Genomic DNA, 22,741 nt, shown 5'->3' on the forward strand with positions numbered 1-22,741 from the left:
GATACTGTCTGCTGAGCTATGTATCTAATCCTATCCTGTGTGATACTGTCTGCTGAGCTGTGTATCTAATCCTATCCTGTGTGATACTGTCTGCTGAGCCGTGTATCTAATCCCATCCTGTGTGATACTGTCTGCTGAGCTATGTATCTAATCCTATCCTGTGTGATACTGTCTGCTGAGCTGTGTATCTAATCCTATCCTGTGTGATACTGTCTGCTGAGCCGTGTATATAATCCTCTCCTGTGTGATACTGTCTGCTGAGCTGTGTATCTAATCCCATGCTGTGTGATACTGTCTGCTGAGCTTTGTATCTAATCCTATGCTGTGTGATAATGTTTGCTGAGCTGTGTATCTAATCCTATCCTGTGTGATAATGTTTGCTGAGCTATGTATCTAATCCTATCCTGTGTGATGTTTGCTGAGCCGTGTATCTAATCCTATCCTGTGTGATACTGTCTGCTGAGCTATGTACCTAATCCTATCCTGTGTGATACTGTCTGCTGAGCTGTGTACCTAATCCTATCCTGTGTGATACTGTCTGCTGAGCCGTGTATATAATCCTCTCCTGTGTGATACTGTCTGCTGAGCCGTGTATCTAATGCCATCCTGTGTGATACTGTCTGCTGAGCTGTGTATCTAATCCCATGCTGTGTGATACTGTCTGCTGAGCTGTGTATCTAATCCCATCCTGTTTGATACATTCTGCTGAGCTGTGTATCTAATCCCATCCTGTTTGATACATTCTGCTGAGCTGTGTATCTAATCCCATCCTGTGTGATACTGTCTGCTGAGCCGTGTATCTAATCCCATCCTGTGTGATACTGTCTGCTGAGCTGTGTATCTAATCCTATCTTGTGTGATACTGTGTGCTGAGCTGTGTATCTAATCCTATCCTGTGTGATACTGTCTGCTGAGCTGTGTATCTAATCCTATCTTGTGTGATACTGTCTGCTGAGCTGTGTATCTAATTCCATCCTGTGTGATACTGTCTGCTGAGCTGTGTATCTAATCCTATCCTGTGTGATACTGTCTGCTGAGCTATGTATCTAATCCTATCCTGTGTGATACTGTCTGCTGAGCTGTGTATCTAATCCTATCCTGTGTGATACTGTCTGCTGAGCCGTGTATCTAATCCCATCCTGTGTGATACTGTCTGCTGAGCTATGTATCTAATCCTATCCTGTGTGATACTGTCTGCTGAGCTGTGTATCTAATCCTATCCTGTGTGATACTGTCTGCTGAGCCGTGTATCTAATCCCATCCTGTGTGATACTGTCTGCTGAGCTATGTATCTAATCCTATCCTGTGTGATACTGTCTGCTGAGCTGTGTATCTAATCCTATCCTGTGTGATACTGTCTGCTGAGCTATGTATCTAATCCTATCCTGTGTGATACTGTCTGCTGAGCTGTGTATCTAATCCTATCCTGTGTGATACTGTCTGCTGAGCTGTGTATTTCATCCTATCCTATGTGATACTGTCTGCTGAGCTGTGTATCTCATCCTATCCTGTGTGATACGGTCTGCTGAGGTGGTGTATGTAAGCCTGTGTATCTCTGCTGCCACAGCTCTGGTGTATCTAAGCTTATTACGTGAGAACCCCACAGCGCTCCTTCTCAGTATCGGATGATCAGTCGATGTGATGCGTTAATCACACATTGCGGCCGGTGGGGCGACGTCTGGGTGCGATCATCCCGGTCCTCTGATTTCTATCTTGCCTGAGAACAGAGTGATGAGAGGTTGATGGCTCCGGGGCCACTGGTAAGTTCCCATCCAGGATGGAGGGGCAATGGTAGACCCCAGACTCATCTAAACTCATCTGCCCACTTTTTATTAAAATAGGCCCACCAGTTGCCCATGACTGCTGGCTCCTTAAGGGTATTCGCTCCAGAAAACAGTCACCCTCTTCTGTGTAAGAACTGGAGTCCATGGCCTTATAGTAAGATGAAGACCTAGTGGAGGGCACGTGTGAGCCCAGACGAGGGTCTGGACCAGCAGGCTTTCTCCTGAGGCCTCCCCTCAGCGCCGTCAGACAGGCTCCTGCCTTGAGATTAACTCCAGACACCGGGACGGCCTCAGATACTGTGTATTTGTCGAGTGATGGATTCCGATAGTGACAGACATGTAAAAGCTGCATGCTCGGCTTAGTGAGGCCTTGATGCTGCGAGTCGCCCCCGCCAGCTCTTGGGTCATCGACAAATGTGAAACGCACATACATAGAGGCCAGAAGTAAAACTAGTCACAGACAAGAACCTGCCGTCCGGCCACACTCAATGGTGAAGAAGCCCCGCCTACTTGACTCTTTGTGTCATGTGACCCTTTCCGACACTTTTTCTGGACTCTTGTTGTCCCATGAGTATAGTTATTCATACCAAGCACCTTTTTGGAGTTAAGACTTTAAAGCCTTTCCTTTTCCATAAACCCTCTTAGATCGTTGCTGACTCCCTCACGCAGGCCTTCGCAGGGCGCTAGGTTCACAGATCCCCTCCGCCGTGGCTGTCTTTTTGGTCTGTAAGCAGATTGTTGCGGTGCTTGTGTGCGCAAGATGTTCGCTGTTCGGAGTGTTACCGTGGCAACTGTCACATCACATAAGACTCGGGTGAAGGATGAATTATAGGGCATGTTCCTCGTGAGCGCACACGTGACCACTGCCAATCCCCGCATCGCTATGCGCTTTGCTGCTCGCTTTCTTTCAGTATCTGGCAAGCTAGTAAAATGTTGTCTTCTGTTTCAGACAGGAAGCGCACTTACAGTCATACAGAGTCCGGCTACTAAAATTGCACCTGCCACCAAAACCTAAAATATAAAGGGGTTCTTCTATAAGTTTATGTATGGTGCCCCATATAGAAGCTATGTCACCTTCCCTTAGAATAGATGATGTATGTATGATCTTAGAGCTTCCAGCTGTTCAGACCGTCTATTGATCTCAATAAAGCACCTTATGTGAGTGGAGCGGCTAGTGAGCATGTGCGGAAGTGAATGAAGGCGTGTTCGCACATGCTCACTGCAGCTCCATGCACATAAGACATTGGGACACCTGTTTTCATTATCTGTGTGGGTTTTAATGGCTGGACCACACTGATCATCTATCCTGAGTATAGGTATATCTAGTTTATAGTATGACCCCCTTAATTATTGATTAGAGATATGCTTATCCCATATGGGCGGTGAATTTCAAGGTGTATTTCTATACTTCCTCACAAAATAAATTTAACAATAAGGGAAAAGGTCACAGATCTCCGTTATGGGAGGCAGAAGGTGTACCGGAAGTTTTACCTTAATTACACCGCTGCTAAGCAGATTCGAGGGAGCGGATTCTCATACACCGGATGGGGATTTCAGGTGTACAGATGAATGTTTAATGGTTTATCACACATTGCAGCAGGACACAAAGCAAAGGGATCTGTATATAGGAATTCTCCACTCAGACATAATTAATCTACCAGCCGAGCAATGCAAACTTTAGACTCGATGCATGTACAGTGCAGACGTTCCCTTCTTCACACCCTGCACAGAAGAAGGCACTGTTTTCATATATAGAAGATAATGTCTGGAGACCACAGGTGTTATTATTACAGAATATCGTCTAAGGGTGGCTTTACATGCTGCGATATCCGGCCCGATATCGCTAGCATGCGACCTACCCCCATTGTTTGTGTGAAACGGGCATATCGCCGCCCGTCGCGCACAAAATCTGGCACCCCCGTCACACATACTTACCTGCATACCGACATTGCTGTGACCGGCGTACCGCCTCCTTTCTAAGGGAGCGGTCCGTTCGGCATCACAGCGACGTCACTAAGCGGCCGCCCAATGAAAGCGGAGGGGGGGAGATGAGTGGGACGTAACATCCCGCCCACCTCCTTCCTTCCGCATTGTGGCCGGAGGCAGGTAAGGAGATGTTCCTCGTTCCTGCGGCGTCACATGTAGCGATGTTTGGTGCTGCCGCAGGGACGAGGAACAACTTCATCCCTGCGACAGCAGCGATAATTGGCAGCGGACCCCCATGTCAACGAGGAGCAATTTTGGAGGTTTTTGCAACGATGCAAAATCGCTCCTAGGAGTCACACGCTACGACATCGCTACAGCGGCTGGATGTGCGTCACAAAATCCGTGACCCCAACGAGATCGCTGTAGCGAAATCGTAGCGTGTAAAGCCCGCTTAATACTTCAACCATTTTACATTGAAAACAGCATTGTGGAATATTAAATGGAACCTGTCACCAGGATGTTCTCCACAATACTGTATATAAGAGCCCAGGCCACTCTGTATAAGTTAAAAAAAAGGAAAAAAGCTGACCGTAATGGGCCCTAAAGCTTGTCCATACCTATCAATGGAGGGTATGACGCCGTAGAGTTGTGGCGCCCCTATTCACCGACGGGAAACCCTAAATGTCCCTAGTACACCCTACACTATACTAAGAGTGCACCACAAAACAAAGGTGGGAAATCACGACCTTTTTCCCACTGAGGACCCTGATTGATGGATCTTCTAACCAGATGAGTCACAATTGATTATTTATGGTGTAATTTACTTATGAGGATTTAATATTTTCTCACTTTTGTTTTGTGGTGCACTCTTAGTATAGTGTAGGGTGTACTAGGGACTATTAGGGGTTCCCTTCGGTGAATGGGGGCACCACAACCCTAGGGCGTCTTACCCTCCATTGCTAGGTAGGGACAAGCTTTAGGGCCCATTAGGGTCAGCTTTTTCCCTGCCCTGTGTCCCCTTTTTTGGTATATTACCTATCATGGATTACATGTCCCTTTGATTATTTACCCTACACTATAAGAGGATATTGCTTTTGGTGTTGTTTTTACCTTATATTAACATTAAAGGTTATATTTTATATGGGGTTTGTTCTTTTTGGTTATACATAATTAGTATCCCTTGTGTATTACCTGCGGTTTTGGTCTTTTTTTCGGATGGTCTTTTACCTTTCCTCGCACCTGCACACTCCAGTACTTTGCTCTGCCCTCATCACGGCATATCAAACTACGCATGTGCAGGATCACAATGGAGACATCTGTGTGAATGATGCAGGATGTGTCATGCACACGGGGCTGGGAAGAAGGATGGCACAAGATAAAGGAGGAACCAGATTGTACATAGTGGGGGTATTATAGTAGTTATATTCTTGTATATAGGGGCAGTATTATAGTAGTTATATTCTTGTACATAGGGGCAGTATTATAGTAGTTATATTCTTGTACATAGGAGCAGTATTATAATACTTATATTCTTGTACATAGGAGGCAGTATTATAGTAGTTATATTCTTGTACACAGGGGCAGTATTATAGTAGTTATATTCTTGTACATAGGGGGCAGTATTATAGTAGTTATACTCTTGTACATAGGGGGCAGTATTATAGTAGTTATATTCCTGTATATAGGAGGCAGTATTATAGTAGTTATATTCTTGTACATATGGGGCAGTATTATAGTAGTTATATTCTTGTACATAGGAGCAGTATTATAGTAGTTATATTCTTGTACATAGGGGGTAGTATTATAGTAGTTATATTCTTGTACATAGGGGCAGTATTATAGTAGTTATATTCTTGTACATAGGAGGCAGTATTATAGTAGTTATATTCTTGTACATAGGAGCAGTATTATAATAGTTATATTCTTGTACATAGGAGGCAGTATTATAGTAGTTATATTCTTGTACATAGGGGGCAGTATTATAGTAATTATATTCTTGTACATAGGGGGCAGTATTATAGTAGTTATATTCTTGTACATAGGGGGCAGTATTATAGTAGTTATATTCTTGTACATAGGAGCAGTATTATAGTAGTCATATTCTTGTACATAGGGGGCAGTATTATAGTAGTTATATTCTTGTACATGTGGGGCAGTATTATAGTAGTTATATTCTTGTACATAAGGGGCAGTATTATAGTAGTTATATTCTTGTACATAGGAGCAGTATTATAGTGGTTATAGCCTTATACATGGGGCAGTATTATAATAGTTATATTCTTATACATGGGGCAGTATTATAGTAGTTATATTCTTATACATAGGGGGCAGTATTATAGTAGTTATATTCTTATACATAGGGGGCAGTATTATAGTAGATATATTCCTGTACGTAGGAGCAATATTATAGTAGCTTTGTTCCTGTGCATAGGAAAAGTTTTATAGTGGTTATATTTTTTTTACATAGGAGCAGTATTATAGTAGTTATATTCTTGCACATAGGAGCAGTATTATAGTAGTTATATTCTTGTATATATGTGCAGTATTATAGTAGTTATATTCTTGTACATAGGGGGTAGTATTATAGTAGTCATATTCTTGTACATAAGGGGCAGTATTATAGTAGTTATATTCTTGTACATAGGAGCAGTATTATAGTAGTTATATTCTAGTACATAGGGGCAGTATTATAGTAGTTATATTCTTGTACATAGGGACAGTATTATAGTAGTTATATTATCGTACATAGGGGGCAGTTGTAACGCCTGCCTGGATCAACAGACTCAGGTGGGATGTAATTGACAGACTAGAGGGAAGCCACTCACCAAGCAGGACCCCAAGAACTCTGAAACCCTTTAACCCCCATACAGGGATTTGGAATTACACAGGGCCCTGGAGATCACTACCTGTGGAAGGCTGCAGTCCGATGAGAGTAGTCAAACCAGGAATAGCAGAACAGGGACAGAATCGGCAGACAAGGACGTAATCAGAAAACGTAGCGGAGGTCAAATCCGGATCGGGCCGCGAGGTACAAAAACAGCAGGCAGAAGGGTAGTCAGAAAACATGCAGAAGTCAGCACACAGGAATCACAAAACAGAATAGGGCAGACCAGGAGCCAGGAAATCAGAACTCTCTGGCGGAGGTCAGCAGACAGGAGGGGAACTAAGAAGGGTGTGGTGTCTTCCCATTGGCTGTAGCTGAACACTGGCAATTTCAGCTGGAAGACACACGCCACCCACAGTCAGCCAGTGGTACTGCAGGTCCCAAGATAACCCAGCCCAGTGGATGATCGGAGCCTGCGCCCACCGTTGCCGCTGGCATCGACTCCTCTCCCATCACCAGCACTATCCACATCAGGAACACGGCGTCGCCTGGCGATCGGAGCAGAAGTCGCTGGAGCGGACTCCGGTGGTGACGTAACAGCAGTATTATAGTAGTTATATTCTTGTATATAGGAGCAGTATTATAGTAGTTATATTCTTGTACATAGGGGCAGTATTATAGTAGTTATATTCTTGTACGTAGGAGCAGTATTATAGTAGTTATATTCTTGTACATAGGGGGCAGTATTATAGTAGTTATATTCTTGTACGTAGGAGCAGTATTATAGTAGTTATATTCTTGTACATAGGGGCAGTATTATGGTAGTTATATTCTTGTACATAGGGGCAGTATTATAGTAGTTATATTCTTGTACATATGAGCAGTATTATAGTAGTTATATTCTTGTACATAGAGGGCATTATTTTAGTGGTTATATTGTTGGACATAGGGGGCAGTATTATAATGGTTATATTCTTGTATATAGGGGGTAGTATTATGTGGGAAGGAAGCCTGACACGATCTCTGACACTTATACCACCTTATCTCCCTCCACAGGTGACGTTCACGAAGCGTAAGTTTGGCTTGATGAAGAAGGCCTATGAGCTCAGTGTCCTGTGTGACTGTGAGATTGCCCTCATCATCTTCAACCACTCAAACAAACTATTCCAGTATGCCAGCACCGACATGGACAAAGTGCTCCTGAAATACACAGAGTACAACGAACCCCACGAGAGTCGGACTAACGCAGACATTATAGAGGTGAGCCCCCATTCCTGACCCAAACTGCTTTCCTGTCTTAAAGGGACAGTTACAGTTACAATGATCCTAAAGTTGATTTTATGTCCATTTACTGGGTCGGGCTAAAATGATTTATTGCCTAATGTTATCAGCCTTGCCACTCTGAAGGGAGGCAGACATATTTACATTGTCTGACTTATTCATGATTCATGATGGTATCAGTTAGGGTACAGTCACACTAAACGACGTACCAGTGATTCTGACCATGATACGACTTGGTCAGGCTCGCTGGTGCGTCGCTACATGGTCGCTGGTGAGCTGTCAGTCAGGCAGATCTCACCAGCCACCAACAACTGGTGTAACAATGCTGCGCTTGGTAACCAGGGTAAATATCAGGTAACTAAGCAAAGCGCTTTGCTTGGTTACGTGATATTTACCCTGGTTACCACGGTACACCGCTTAGCTCTGGCTCCCTGCACATGTAGCCAGGGTACACATCGGGATACTAAGCAAAGCACTTTGCTTAGTTACCCGATATTTACCCAGGTTACCAGCGTACACCGCTTAGCGCTGGCTCCCTGCACACGTAGCCAGGGTACACATCGGGTTACTAAGCAAAACGCTTTGCTTAGTTACCCGATATTTACCCTGGCTACGTGTGCAGTGAGTCAGCGCTAAGCGGTGTATGCTGGTAACCAGGGTAAATATTGGGTAACCAAGCAAAGCGCTTTGCTTAGTTACCTGATATTTACCCTGGTTACCAGCGTACGTTGCTTACACAGAGTCGGTGCTCGTTGATCTCCCGCCGTGAAACACGCCGATAGGTGCTGCCCTGCGGGAGACCAACGAGCAAAAAATGAACCAGAACAGTGTGTAACGATCATCGATTTCACAGCAGGGGCCAGATCGCTGCTTAGTGTCACACACAGCGAGATCGCTGATGAGGTCACTGGTACGTCACAAAACCTGGGACTCAGCAGCGATCTCGTTATGTGAGAAGTACCCCTTAGTCTTTTGTGCTTTGCCATCTTGGTGTAGCACCTTTTTAAATGAATATTATCATCTTAAAAAGTGAGGGTATATGTTCCACTCAATGTTATCAAATGTAAGCCAATAAACCGGCAATTTTACCGTTGTTACATCAGGTAGGAAATTCCAGGGTCGTTTTACCAGGCAGGAAGCAGTTAATCATTTGCAGTATATCGCTTTATGGCCTGCAGTGCCCTTTGTCCCATGACGTTACACAGTGGTGACAATTTTTTTTCCTGCGGTGGTAGACGAGCATGAATACAGACTGGACCATGATGGGCTGTTACCCCGAAAGTGAAAATTTTGTATGTAATCATCTCAGCCCAAGGGGCCATTGCAGTGCGGCTTGTGAGTGTTAGGGCTGTTATTATAATGATAGGAGCGTTCAGGCCTTATCTGACTGATAAGCAGGTGATTACGGCCACGGCGTCCTGCGGGAAACATGACAGCCCCTGCCATATATAGGAAGAAGGGACATTTCACACTAATCTGTGTAACCAGGGGCGAAATCCATTCTTTTTTTATTATGACTAAAACAATTATTTAATAGGATGCAAGAAGAAGGGCGGCTCAATATAAAGTAAGAGCTGAGTTTAATGGCAGCGTGGAGCAGCGCACGCCCCGTGCTGACTCCGTGACACCCGACAGGGGCCTAAGGATCGATTCCTACCGAAGGATCACATCTCCAGAAGATCAGCTGTTTTGTTACGTGACCCAGGGCCTCAGCGTTGGTGGCAGGAGTGACAGAGGCTCACTTGAAGGATTTACTTAGCGTGCAGGGTAGTGGAAATGGAGGGTATGCTGCGGTGGCATGGTAAAAGTGTACAGTGGTGCCATGCTCGTCCACTACATGCTTTATTCTCCTGTTTGCCCTCTAAACAATGACCCTGTATTCTAATTTTAAGGAGGCTCTCGCATGGTGTGCAAATAAAGTTTATCGATGTAAGCACCAGACATGGACACTCGGTTGCCAAGATATCGGTATTGGTGCACGTATACAGATTTATACATGCCCAATTATATATATATATATGGGTTTGTTTACTTAAAGGGGTTGTCTAGTCAAAAGGATATTAATTTCCTCAGAATAGGCGACAATGTGCTGATTAGTGGGTGTCCAACCTCTGGGACCCACACTAGTTTGCAGATCAAATGCCCGACCATCTCTCTATTCATTCTTTACTGGGCTGTTGGAAAATGCCATGCTCCATCCTAAAGGGATTAAAAGTGCCCCTTTCTCACGATCAGCATCGTTCCAAGTGGTTGGACCCCCACCAATCAACAGGTTACCACCTATTCTATGTGTAAATGATAACTTGTTTTCACTGGAGAATCCCTTTAAATGTTCACACTTCCTGTTAGCAATATTCAATAAACTTTATCTTTACGGAGAACATTACGCATTGTTTCACAAGTGACTTCAGCCTTCTCTAATGGAAGCACTGAGATTTCTGACTAACTGTTGTAAAAACAGCGACACGATCTGCTCAGCTTGTGCAACAACTACCTTACCGTGTTCCAAGAATATATTTACATCTGAAGAGTAGAGAGAGGCCAGAGGTTTAGACCTCAGAATGTCTGACTCACTGCAGGAGATTATATCAGACTGGTCTTCTAGGGAAGAAAGGAGGAAAATATGACAGAGAGCGATATTTGCCATATGTTAACATTCCTTAACTATTAAACTGTATAGGGGGCAGAATTATAGTAGTTATATACTTGTACATAGGAGAAGTATTATAGTAGTTATATTCTTGTACACAGGGGCAGTATTATAGTAGTTATATTCCTGTACATAGGGGCAGTATTATAGTAGTTATATTCTTGTCCATAGGGGCAGTATTATAGTAGTTATATTCTTGTACATAGGGGCAGTATTATAGTAGTTATATTCTTGTACATAGGGGCAGTATTATAGTAGTTATATACTTGTACATTGGGGCAGTATTATAGTAACTTTATTCTTGTACATAGGGGAGCAGTATTATAGTAATTATAATCTTGTACATAGGAGCAGTATTATAGTAGTTATATTCTTGTACATAGAGGGCAGTATTATAGTAGTTATATTCTTGTACATAGGGGGCAGTATTATAGTAATTATATTCTTGTACATAGGAGCAGTATTATAGTAGTTATATTCTTATACATAGGGGGCAGTATTATAGCAGTTATATTCTTGTACATAGGGGCAGTATTATAGTGGTTATATTCTTGTACATAGGGGCAGTATTATAATAGTTATATTCTTGTACATAGGGGCAGTATTATAGTAGTTATATACTTGTACATAGGGAGCAGTATTATAGTAGTTATATTCTTGTACATAGGGGAGCAGTATTATAGTAGTTATATTCTTGTACATTGGGGCAGTATTATAGTAACTTTATTCTTGTACATAGGGGAGCAGTATTATAGTAATTATATTCTTGTACATTGGGGCAGTATTATAGTAACTTTATTCTTGTACATAGGGGAGCAGTATTATAGTAATTATATTCTTGTACATTGGGGCAGTATTATAGTAACTTTATTCTTGTACATAGGGGAGCAGTATTATAGTAGTTGCTTATTGGATAAAAACATTTACTTATTTGCTGGAACTTGTGGCTTATCACTGCTAGAAGAGGTGAAGACTGGCCCAGATATTCTTCCTCTAGGCCGTGACACTTTGTTGAGATTGCTTTCAGCAGTCACAGGGTTAAGTCTGTTGTAGAAGGTTGTTATTTAGTGGGTTGATCCACATTTACCCTTGCAGTCCCGTCATCTGGCAGTGTATCAGTGGGGTTTTGTGTGCGCAATCATTGCCAACCCCCCCACCATCATTTTTTCACAGCCGACACCAACATATAAGGCAGCCCTTTGCTCTGCTCCCTCACCAGTAATTGCCTCCTACAATTCTTCTTACTCACTGCATTTTCAATGTCTCATTATATACATATGGCAGCCTTCGCTTCCCCGCTGTAAGATTAAAGGGAGCAGGCGCTTATTACTTGGGGAGGGTGGACTCCATCTCATATTTAAATACTAATGCCGAAACTCTCAGAAGGCCCTGAAATGATCAAACATTACATTTTAGCTCTATTAGTCGGAGCTGTGGGCGGAATATTGTTTACTGGCTGCGCCTGTTTATGGGGAAATATCAGCACCTCTCAGAGATGTCTGTGCCATCGCTTACAAGAATTGGCAATGCACCTTGGATCTACCGTCTAACTTCTGTGGGTGACCTTTTAATTTGGTGACCTACAAGGTACGATATCGAGTTCCCGAGAGTAGCCATATTGAAAGTGGAACCTATCCTCCATTTTTTTCAGTTATGACTTTTGATTAAATAGCTCTTGTAACGTGGTTGACTCTTTCCCACCAGTTTGCTGTATTTTACCCTTGACACCTACTCTTAAAGGATTAATAGAGTGTAAAAGAGGGTTTAGGCGAGATTCTCCGCTGGCGAAACGAGGGTGCCGCTGTTTAATTAGCACCCTCCTGCTCTTCCTCAGCACATTCCAGCTCCCTCTGAATTTCTGAAGAGCTCCCAGTTAAAATGTCAGATCGGAAGATGAAGACATGCAGGTGGATGGATGACTGACGAGCAAGTGTGAAAGAGAGGTGTGCGGGTATACCGGTGAGGGGGAGCGAGAGGCGGCAGGGGGCTTGCTCGCGGAGTAGCGGTAGCATCTTCCCCGCAAATCTCGGCACCTGGAATGAGTCCTCCCGTGGAGAGTCCATCCGTTGAGTATATTTTCTCATTTCCTTCTCTCGAAAATCTCATCATTAGCCACAATAATTAGTATAAAATTAAACCTGTTTCGCAAATTATCTATCTCTGTAGATTTAGGTATTCCACATGTAATGTAAGCTAAAGGCCTCCATTTTTGTCAAGAATGAACAGAAAACTTCTTAAAAAATTAAGTTTGACTGATCGACCTAAAAACTGACCCTTGGAGTTTCCTTTACAAATTTTGGGGTCCTTCAGAAAACCACACTGTAGAATACCAATTACCTGGACTACATTGATGTCTTCTGAGCTAGATACTATGGTTTAGTGATTGTCTTGCTGGTCAGGAGGACAACGTGGACAGAGAACCACCTTCCATGAGGTCTTTTTGTAGCCCGATTCTGAAAGAAGCTTGATACTGCGACATTAGTGATACAAATGAGTTCTGATCTCGGAAGTGTCACTAATGGGTGGTCGAGTTACTTGTTTTGAATTTTGCTTAGATATGTGCCTACCCTTACAGAAAGGTGTTGTAAATGCCCTGTTAACACAACCAAGCGAGCATTTGTTAGAGCAATCACTTCTGATCACTGGCGATCAACTACCATTTGAGTCAAGCAAGCATTTGTATGAGCGATCATTCCTGATCATTGACGATCAGGTGACGTATGAGCCAAGCGAGCATTTGTAAGAGCGATCATTCCTGATCATTGATCATCAGCTGAGGTATGAGCCAAGCGAGCATTTGTAAGAGCGATCATTCCTGATCATTCACGATCAGCTGAGGTATGAGCCAAGCGAGCATTTGTAAGAGCGATCATTCCTGATAATTGACGATCAGCTGAGGTATGAGCCAAGCGAGCATTTGTAAGAGCGATCATTCCTGATCATTCACGATCAGCTGAGGTATGAGCCAAGCGAGCATTTGTAAGAGCGATCATTCCTGATAATTGACGATCAGCTGAGGTATGAGCCAAGCGAGCATTTGTAAGAGCGATCATTCCTGATAATTGACGATCAGCTGAGGTATGAGCCAAGCGAGCATTTGTAAGAGCGATCATTCCTGATCATTGATCATCAGCTGGGGTATGAGCCAAGCAAGCATTTGTAAGAGCGATCATTCCTGATCATTCACGATCAGCTGAGGTATGAGCCAAGCGAGCATTTGTATGAGCGATCATTCCTGATCATTGACGATCAGTTCACATATGAACTAAGCAGGCATTTGTTATAATGGTCATTCCTGATCATTGACGATCAGCTGACGTATGTGCAAAAAGCTTGTTTGTTGGCTGCTTGGATTCTTTACTTGGGCCTAAAAATCATCATTGGCAGTACATCTTGCATATAAACATGGGATGTGCTGTCAGAAAAGCTGAACCATCATTTTGGTTTATCAACCCGATAGTCAGTCGAAACTCTTCATAGGCAGAAATCTGCCCATATAACACCAGCTTTTGTGGTCCTCTAATTCCTAGTGAGCAGGTGATTTCTTGGTGGTTATTTTTGGCGACCTCAGAGTGCTTGGGAGATCCCGGTAACTAAGCGTCGATCCCCTCAGTTTCTACAGTCATGGACATTAATGATTTGGGGTTTTTTTTTGGGAAGGTCTAAGTCTCATTTCTGCTTGGTGACGGAGAGTTTTGAATGTCATTGTCTGACCTTTCTTGTGTCACTGATCTGCTCAGCCTCCTCCCCGTCATAAGGCTCTGTGTTACAGCCAGGAGGATCTCCGCTCTTCCCTTGGCAGCAGCAGGGTTAATTCCATCGACAGAGGGGGAATCAACTTATGGTCATTTCTTTTTCCTGAGAAGTTACGGCCGGAGAGTGGAATCTGACGTGGACGCATCCGAAGAATTTAGCGGTCTCTTGGAGGATCAGCGCTAGTGTAGGATTTAGGTCTCATCCTGAAGAAGACCCTTCCTTTTATGCCTGCAGGACTGTTCCTATCAGTCCAGGGGAGGAGCTTATTTATCAGGTCCTCCCATTTTCCTGATCCGCTTTTTGTTTCCATTAACTATGCATCTTTGCTCCTTCATCGATTTTGGTCTCTGAACCCTTTTCTGAACCCTTTTCTGTTGTTGCTTCATGGAGCAGAGTAACGACTTTGTGTGTTTGCTCCTCGGAGCATCGCTCCATAGACCGCACTCTTCTGTGGTTTTTTAGGCCATTTCTAATGTCATTAAATACCATTAATAATATTTGTGGTTAACCAGTGCCCCACTGATCCCTCATTTTTTTTTTAAATACTTTAAATGTCACACAAAGATTTTATAAGAAATACATCTATCATGCCGGCCGCAGATTTCTTACTCATCAGCACAATTCTGTCGGAGTGGCCTGTGCAGCACTGATAACAAATCATCCTCACAGCGCGGCCTTTCGTCAGGGGAAATAGTTTTGTATTAGGTTGTCTGAAATGAAATTATCACTTTAAATATGAAAATAATGATGAAATTTACTCAATATAACCATGTACTACTACAAATACAAATCCTGTGTGTCTCCTGGACCTGAGATGTAGTGAGCAGAATAATGAGTGCTGCTCTGGGGTATAATACAGGATGTAACTCAGGAGCAGTACAGGATCAGTAATGTATGTACACAGTGACTACAGTAGCAGAATAGTGAGTGCAGCTCTGGAGTATAATACAGGAGGTAACTCAGGATCAGTAATGTAATGTATGTACACAGTGACTGCACCCACAGAATAGTGAGTGCAGCTCTGGAGTATAATACAGGAGGTAACTCTGGATCAGTAATGTAATGTATGTACAGAGTGACTGCACCAGCAGAATAGTGAGTGCAGCCCTGGAGTATAATACAGGAGGTAACTCAGGAGCAGTACAGGATCAGTAATGTAATGTATGTATACAGTGACTGCACCAGCAGAATAATGAGTGCTGCTCTGGGGTATAATACAGGATGTAACTCAGGAGCAGTACAGGATCAGTAATGTATGTACACAGTGACTGCACCAGCAGAATAATGAGTGCTGCTCTGGGGTATAATACAGGAGGTAACTCAGGATCAGTAATGTAATGTATGTACACAGTGACTGTACCAGCAGAATAGTGAGTGCAGCTCTGGAGTATAATACAGGAGGTAACTCAGGATCAGTAATGTAATGTATGTACACAGTGACTGTACCAGCAGAATAATGAGTGCTGCTCTGGGGTATAATACAGGATGTAACTCAGGAGCAGTACAGGATCAGTAATGTAATGTATGTACACAGTGACTACACCAGCAGAATAATGAGTGCTGCTCTGGGGTATAATACAGGAGGTAACTCAGGATCAGTAATGTAATGTATGTACACAGTGACTGTACCAGCAGAATAGTGAGTGCAGCTCTGGAGTACAGGATAAGTTATATCATGTATTTATATGGTGACTTTTTTCTTTTACATAGAACATAAGTAGGATGTTCTCTGGAGTTCAGGTGGATGTACCCAGTGACATTTTACTCTGTGGGTTCCCCCTATTCTCTGTGGTTTAGTATTTGCTTGCACCTGCTTGGAAGACTCTCCTCAGTAGTATAGAAGTTAGTGAGTGTAGCAGGGCTGCCGGCTGAGCACATGGAGGTGTCTTGTCACCTGAGAGACTTCCTTAGTGCTGTTCTTATGCCTTCAGCAGATGTCCCGGGTCCATATGGCCAACGTGCTTGGTGTGCGCTTATGCGGCTGAAATGAGAAAATATGTTCACTTTGCAGTCTGCTGTGAATCTCAGCTGTTGTGATTGTTTGGAGGTTATATATAGCCAGTGTCAGGGTCCCTGCTGCCCCTTTAAGTCCTTCACAGCGGGAAAGGTCAGGTACAATAAGGGCATCCCCTTTCTGTAAAAAAAATATAGCTTGCAGGGGAAGCTGGGTGCTGGTCTTTTCACAGAGTTTGTGGACAGGTGAAGATGTCACATTGATGCGGGGTTTGAGCAGGGGGGAAAATGTTTTGATGTGTTCATCAGAAACTTTTCACTTTGAGCCTTAGTACATCCTGCCCAAATGCCCAGACACAGAAAGCAGGATCTTGGTATCCTAAGTGCACATGAGGCGAGCCGAGCACCCGCTCATAAAATCCTAAATGCATTTAATCGCCATTTGCACTCTGCTTAAATGCTGGGTCATAAGCAACAGGAAACCATTAGGAGATTTTAAGAGATTCCGTGACTGCCATTTAACGTTGGCATCACCAGAGCGCCCTAGAAATCTTATCCTGTAGAGCCCCCTACATGTCAGGAGGAGAAAGCCGTGTGTTCCTCGTCATTAGACTCAGCTTTTTTTTCTTGGCTACTTATTCACTAGATGGCGCCTTTTTTTTTTTTGCTACCTTTAATTCACTAGATGGCGCCCTTTTGTTTTTTTTTGCTACCTATACACTAGATGGCGCCTTTTTTTTTTTCTACCTATAATTCACTAGAATTATAAAAAGTTGCCCTTTGACTTCATTATTGAAAGCATCCATTGTGCGCGGGGGGCTCCAGATACGCTCCTTGTGGCTACCGTTTATTTTAAGACGCCTCTGCAAGTAAAAATAGCCAAACTTACAGAATAAAAGAATCCGACAGCTGCAAATTTTTTTTTTCAAGTCAGCAAACGATGCAAGAATTCATTACAATTATGCATCTTGTCCCATCCAAGACGCTGTGCTGAGACAGCATCGAGACGGGAAGAACATTTTTTGGGGGAGGAGGGGGTGTGTGTCACTGGTGTATGATACGAGCTCCTAATTCATCCTTTATGTACAGGAGACGCACTGGAGCAGAACTGGCTGGAGGAGCCCAAACCTTCATAGACGCCGCTATAGGGGCCGGTAATGGTTTGTTTAGCTCCGGCCTGCGACTATTTGTATATTAGTAGATGTGTCTGTTCAATAAAGCTTGTTGAAACAGTGAGAAGATGGATATTTAGGTCACGACTTACAGACGCCGGGGGAAGAAGGAGATTATGTGGCGGTATTATCTATGTCATGTGCACAGGTCACGATGTCCGGAGAAATTCCTCCACTTGGGCATTTAGTAATCCAGAATGTACGATCCAGTGATATTTTTTTCACATATTATATGACCTTATGTATAACACAGCAGTATTATGTGAGCACTGTATTGCAGCACAAGGTAAAAATTCATGCAGTCAAAAAAATGTTCGCCCCTGTAAGGAAATCCTGGGTCATCCTCCTTCCCCGTTATCCCAGAGTACAGAGCTGAGTTTCTCCTGGTTGTGATTTCAGACATTAAGAAAGAAAGGTTTTAACGGGTGCGACAGCCCCGAACCAGACGGAGATGACTCCATTGACCAGAGCCCTCTCATGGAAGACAAATATCGCAAAGCCAGCGAGGACCTGGATATTCTATTCAAGCGCTATGGCGTAAGTACCTGGCCGCTGACAACCGCTCTTCATCTCTTTTTCTTCTTCTCTTTCTTTTTTTTCCCCCCGTTTTGTTTTTGTTCTTTCATTTTCTTTGCCCTCGAAAAAAAAAAAATGAATGAAAAAAAAAAATAAAAATCCCGCCCCCCTCCCCCAATCCGGAAAAGCAGGCGCTGAACAAGAAGCACAGGGAGTACGAGAGCCCGGACGCGGACGAGGTGTTTGCGCTTACTCCGCAGACTGAGGAGAAATATAAAAAGATTGACGAGGAGTTTGATAAAATGATGCAAAGTTATAGACTCGCAGTGAGTACCGCGGGGGAGGGAGCCACAGGCCAAGCAGCACTGCACGTTCTGAGAGCCTGCTTTAACCAATATGGCCGCTGTGTCACAACCTACACCTAGTTAGGTGGGAGCCAAAACAGTATCCGCTTCCTTCATAACTGGACTCCTCCTACCACTTAACTCCTCTTATCATCTAACTCCTCCCACCACCTGACTCCTCTCATCTAACTCCTCCCACCACCTGACTCCTCTCATCTGACTCCTCCTCTCATCTGACTCCTCCCATCACCTGACTCCCCTCATCTGATTCCTCCTCTTATCTGACTTCTCCCACCACCTGACTCCTCCTCTCATCTAACTGACTTCTCCCACCAACTGACCCCTCCTCTTACCTGATTTCTCCCACCACCTGACTCCTCCTCTCTGACATGACTCCTCCCACCAGACTGCAGGTCACCCACATCACAAAAGTCATGGGAGGTGAGGAAGCTGAGCTATGGGTTGTATGATGAGAGCTAATCCTTCATATCTTACCCATGTGACTAAAATATTGGGGGAGAAGGACATTAGTGGAGTTACACTGAAATGTTTTGGTTGCCATAGACACCATTATAGCTATTTGTGCATAGTAACAATAGCTACCTCTACGTTAGCCACTAGGTTAATGCTACAAGCCATAGGTGAGAACCATCTTGTGTGTAGCCTAATGTATGTAATTCAGCTATATTCTTCCCTCAAGTGCCAGCACCTTACCACTTAGTCTCAGGCCGCCCATAAAATAGAATAGCTCTGATTACAATATGGAGGAGTGTTGCCCCAAAAATGTAAAATCCCCCATTCATGAGTGACCACCAATATGGCCGCCATTACAGCTTAATAGGAGATCTCTGGGATGAAGCAAGGCCAGGAGCCTGCAGTGCTGCTTCATGTATATATAGACCCTGACCCTTCATCTCTGGGATGGGTTGGAAGCACACAGATCTGAGACCCCCATCCTGGAGCTGAGAGGTTATGGGCTCGTGGGGTGTGCGCTTGCATGGCTCTGCTTTACTGGCCTTGGCTGCCTCACGTAAGGAACAGATCTACAGAAGGTTTAGCCTGGAGTCAGCCATTTTGTCAGCTAGACAAATATCCAGTTTCTCACTTCTTTGAGAGGCGGAAAGCAGTAATTATCGGGCTCCAAAATGGCTGTCTTCTGTCATGTGAAGCAGATTTCGGAGACTAATGAGGTTGGAGCAAGAAGGGTCATCAACAAAACTGCTTTCCTCATATTAACAGCTCCCTAAACCCATAACCATTGTGTCTTAATATTGTGTGTGGCTTTATTTTCCTGGTATCTGAAAGTCCCCCACGGACTTCCATAGCTCCCGTCCCCGATGATTAACCTCTTAACCACAGTGCGGGAAATGGCACTCTCTTGAATGGTTACCTCAAGGAATAAAGTGTAATCTCAGCCTGCAGTCCATTGTGTGACTTGTTCTCTCTACTCATAAAGCATGACTTTTCTATTGTTGCTGTGGGATGTTGTGATGATGATGATGATGCCAGGTGTGGGCGTCTCTGTGGATGCCAGGTGTATCCGCTGCTTGTGTTGTAAATGATTCATTGCGTAGTATTGACCTATAAAATCCTGTCCATGGTTGTTTCGGTTTTCGGCACCACTTTCTGCAATCAGTCGTTGCTCTTGATTTCCACTCTAATCAGGTTTTATGTTTTCAGTCTGCAGTTCCTGCACCGAATTTCGCCATGCCAGTTACTGTTCCCGTGACTAACCAGAATGCACTGCAGTTCAGCAACCCCGGGGGTTCGCTGGTGACACAGTCCCTGATGACGGCCTCACTCACGGACCCCAGGCTCCTGTCACCGCAGCCGCAAACTCTGCAGAGGAACACAGTGTCTCCAGTGCTACCTCAGAGGCCAGCCAGTGCAGGTGAGTGTGTACCAGGGCAGAAAACGTGCAGTGCCAGTGTGCCATCCGCCTGGTCTTCGTGTGAATGACCCCTTTCTCTTGTATTTGCAGGAGCGATGCTTGGGGGAGACCTTAACAATTCTAATGGAACCTGTCCAAGCCCTGTAGGTGAGTGCAGCGCCGCTGATCCCTCACCGTTCTGGGTGGTTTAACCAGGCCGTGGTGTGTGCATCGTGTACTGCCCGCTTACCCCACTGACAGGGCAGCGTCTGTCTTTGTGTTGTTCTGGGATCCTTCTTGGGTGGTCTTGACGAGCTGTGAACACAAACGGACTCTATTTTCTATTTCCCTGACTCATGAAACTAAACACCAGCCAGTCATCGCGCTTCCTGAGACGTGCTGCATTCAGTTACAGGAGACCTGGCAGAATAAAATCAAAAAGACGTTTTATCGTGCATCAGAAATGTGAAAACCGTTTTTTAATCTTTTACTCCTTTGCCGAGATATTATCGCGTGAATTTGCAGGCCCAATACCTGAGGCTGCACTAGTGAGCCATTCTGATTCCTGTCCAGTTTGTGGTTGTTATGGAGACCGCGTGTGGATACAATGGTCACCAATTATTCATAACGACACCACAACCTGACAGAAAGTAGGAGGAGTCATGTTTGTTGGCGCTTGGACTCAGTAGTGCAGCCTCAGGCCTTGGGGCTGTAAATTCTAAAGATCATATTGAGACATAGAAATAAGATAATAAAAAATGTTTTTCAGATTCTCGGTATTAACTAAAGGGACTGTTTAATGCTTAAGGCTTTGTGCGCATTAGAACTGTGAAGTTTCTCAAGAAAATTTCTAGAGAAACTTTTGGGAGTGGAAGATTTCCGGACCTCCGGAAAGAATCCGCACCAAATCCGCATGCGAATTTGCCGCGATTTTCCCGCCGGTTGTTCCCTGCGGATTTTGCAGGCTGTACTGCCAAAATCCGCAGGGTACCTGCGGAAAAGAATTGACATGCTCATTTTCTCAAGAAATTCTTCTCAAGGAAATTTCTTGAGAAAAATCCGCACAGTGCGCACAGCTATTTTTTTTTCACATAGGATTTGCTGGGAAATGTCTGCACAAAGATTGCAGACATTTCTCAAGAAATTTCCGCGGCAAATCCGCGAGTAAATCCGCGGGTAAAACGCACTAGTGCGCACATAGCCTAATAGTGAGCCATGCCCATGTGTTTAGTAGGAGGGTGTAGCATACGCCTGTAATACTGTGGTGCGAATCTGCTGGTCAAAGCTTTGAGAGTCTTTGTCCGGACATGAAATGGTTAATCAGATGGACATGACACATAACCACGCCGCCGCTTTGATTAATGCGCTATCATTAACATTATTAGATTTGGTACAAACCTAGGATCGCCTCCCCCCGCGCTCTCTCCCTGCCACAGATGCCATGCCACTTTCACGCTGCTGTCTAGGGCGCTCAAGTCTTAACTCCCCTTAATCGTACTGGACACGTATGCAGGTGACCCCCTCATGGATGCCATGTGAATTTCCATTGATTGTGCAAACGAGCCGTGAGACGCTAGGAAATTTTTTTTAAAAATAAAAATAAATGTTACCCGGCTGTAGCGGCAGCAGCCTGGCATCTATAGGGCAGATTAAGTAACATGTATCTGTAATAGTATCACCATTGTGTGACCATAAGAAATAATTCTATAGAGCAGCGCATTATGGTTTTGGTTCTGTACAACTTATGATCTCTGCTTGCTGTCAGTGAATGAACTCCCAATTATTCAAAACAAGCAGAGTTCTTAAAAAGCTGCCCAAATATTGGGGCTCTGAGTCAGGTGTCTTCTGCCAGAACCATTACAAGGCGGTCACCTGTTATGTTAGGAGCCATGATACAATCCTGACATATTTGTCAGTGCTGCGCCCCCCCCCCCCCCCCTGTGCATGAGAAGCGGTGATGCGGGAGCCCCGGCCTCCGTCCCCATCAGCTGTTGCAGATTCTGGCCCGGCTAGTTCTGTGAATGTCACCATTGACGTCACTCGGCATTCCTTGCATTCTTCCTGCCCCGCTGCAGGAAACTGGAGTATGGGCTTGTGGTGGAGGACCCTGAGCGAACGGCCTCTCTGCTTTTCCATTGAGCTGATTCAATCCTTATAGATTGGTGAAGGGTGAAGATAAGCTGTAAACGCTGTCAGTAAAGTTTAATTGAAGAAAAAAAAAAAGCACCTGGCTCAGCGCAGGGTATCCTGTCCTTATGTATATGAAGGCGGCCATTTTGGCTGGCATTATGGCTGAGCACAAAAGTAAAAAATGCAAGCAACCTATGTTTTCCCTCTTCTATTTACAGGAAATGGCTACATAAGCGCACGAGCCTCTCCGGGTCTCATAGCGGTATCGAACGGGAACACCCTGGGGAAAGCCATCCCCGCCAAATCCCCTACACCTCCATCCCAGAACAATCAGCTTGGAGCCAACAGCCGCAAACCAGACCTGCGCGTCATCACCTCACAAGGCGGCAAGGGGTTAATGCATCACTTGGTGAGTCTAAGAAGGCCTTATAATGGGATCACAGAGAAGGGAAAAAAACTGATGTCCTCCTGCTCCTCATAATATATCTCTCCTACATCCTGTATGTCGGATTAGTATTTCGGAAAGTAAAATACA

The 22,741-nt window shown here is 44.3% G+C and overlaps 1 protein-coding gene across 7 annotated transcripts in view; it reads left to right on the forward strand.

The window, feature by feature from the left end:
- Window positions 1-22,741, forward strand: part of MEF2D (myocyte enhancer factor 2D) — a 176,806-nt gene that overhangs the window by 145,937 nt on the left and 8,128 nt on the right. For 5 of the 7 annotated variants that reach the window (XM_075330347.1, XM_075330353.1, XM_075330348.1 and 2 more), the window contains 5 exons: window positions 7,591-7,794; window positions 17,746-17,883; window positions 19,887-20,097; window positions 20,188-20,244; window positions 22,425-22,615. In XM_075330347.1, the coding sequence (XP_075186462.1) occupies window positions 7,591-7,794; window positions 17,746-17,883; window positions 19,887-20,097; window positions 20,188-20,244; window positions 22,425-22,615 (801 nt within the window). Of the gene's footprint in view, window positions 1-7,590; window positions 7,795-17,745; window positions 17,884-18,053; window positions 18,189-19,886; window positions 20,098-20,187; window positions 20,245-22,424; window positions 22,616-22,741 lie in introns of all 7 variants that reach the window. The other 2 variants (XM_075330352.1, XM_075330354.1) reach the window with 1 other exon arrangement.

The sequence above is a fragment of the Anomaloglossus baeobatrachus genome, chromosome 12, assembly GCF_048569485.1.
Source record: "Anomaloglossus baeobatrachus isolate aAnoBae1 chromosome 12, aAnoBae1.hap1, whole genome shotgun sequence".
NCBI lineage: Eukaryota > Metazoa > Chordata > Amphibia > Anura > Aromobatidae > Anomaloglossus > Anomaloglossus baeobatrachus.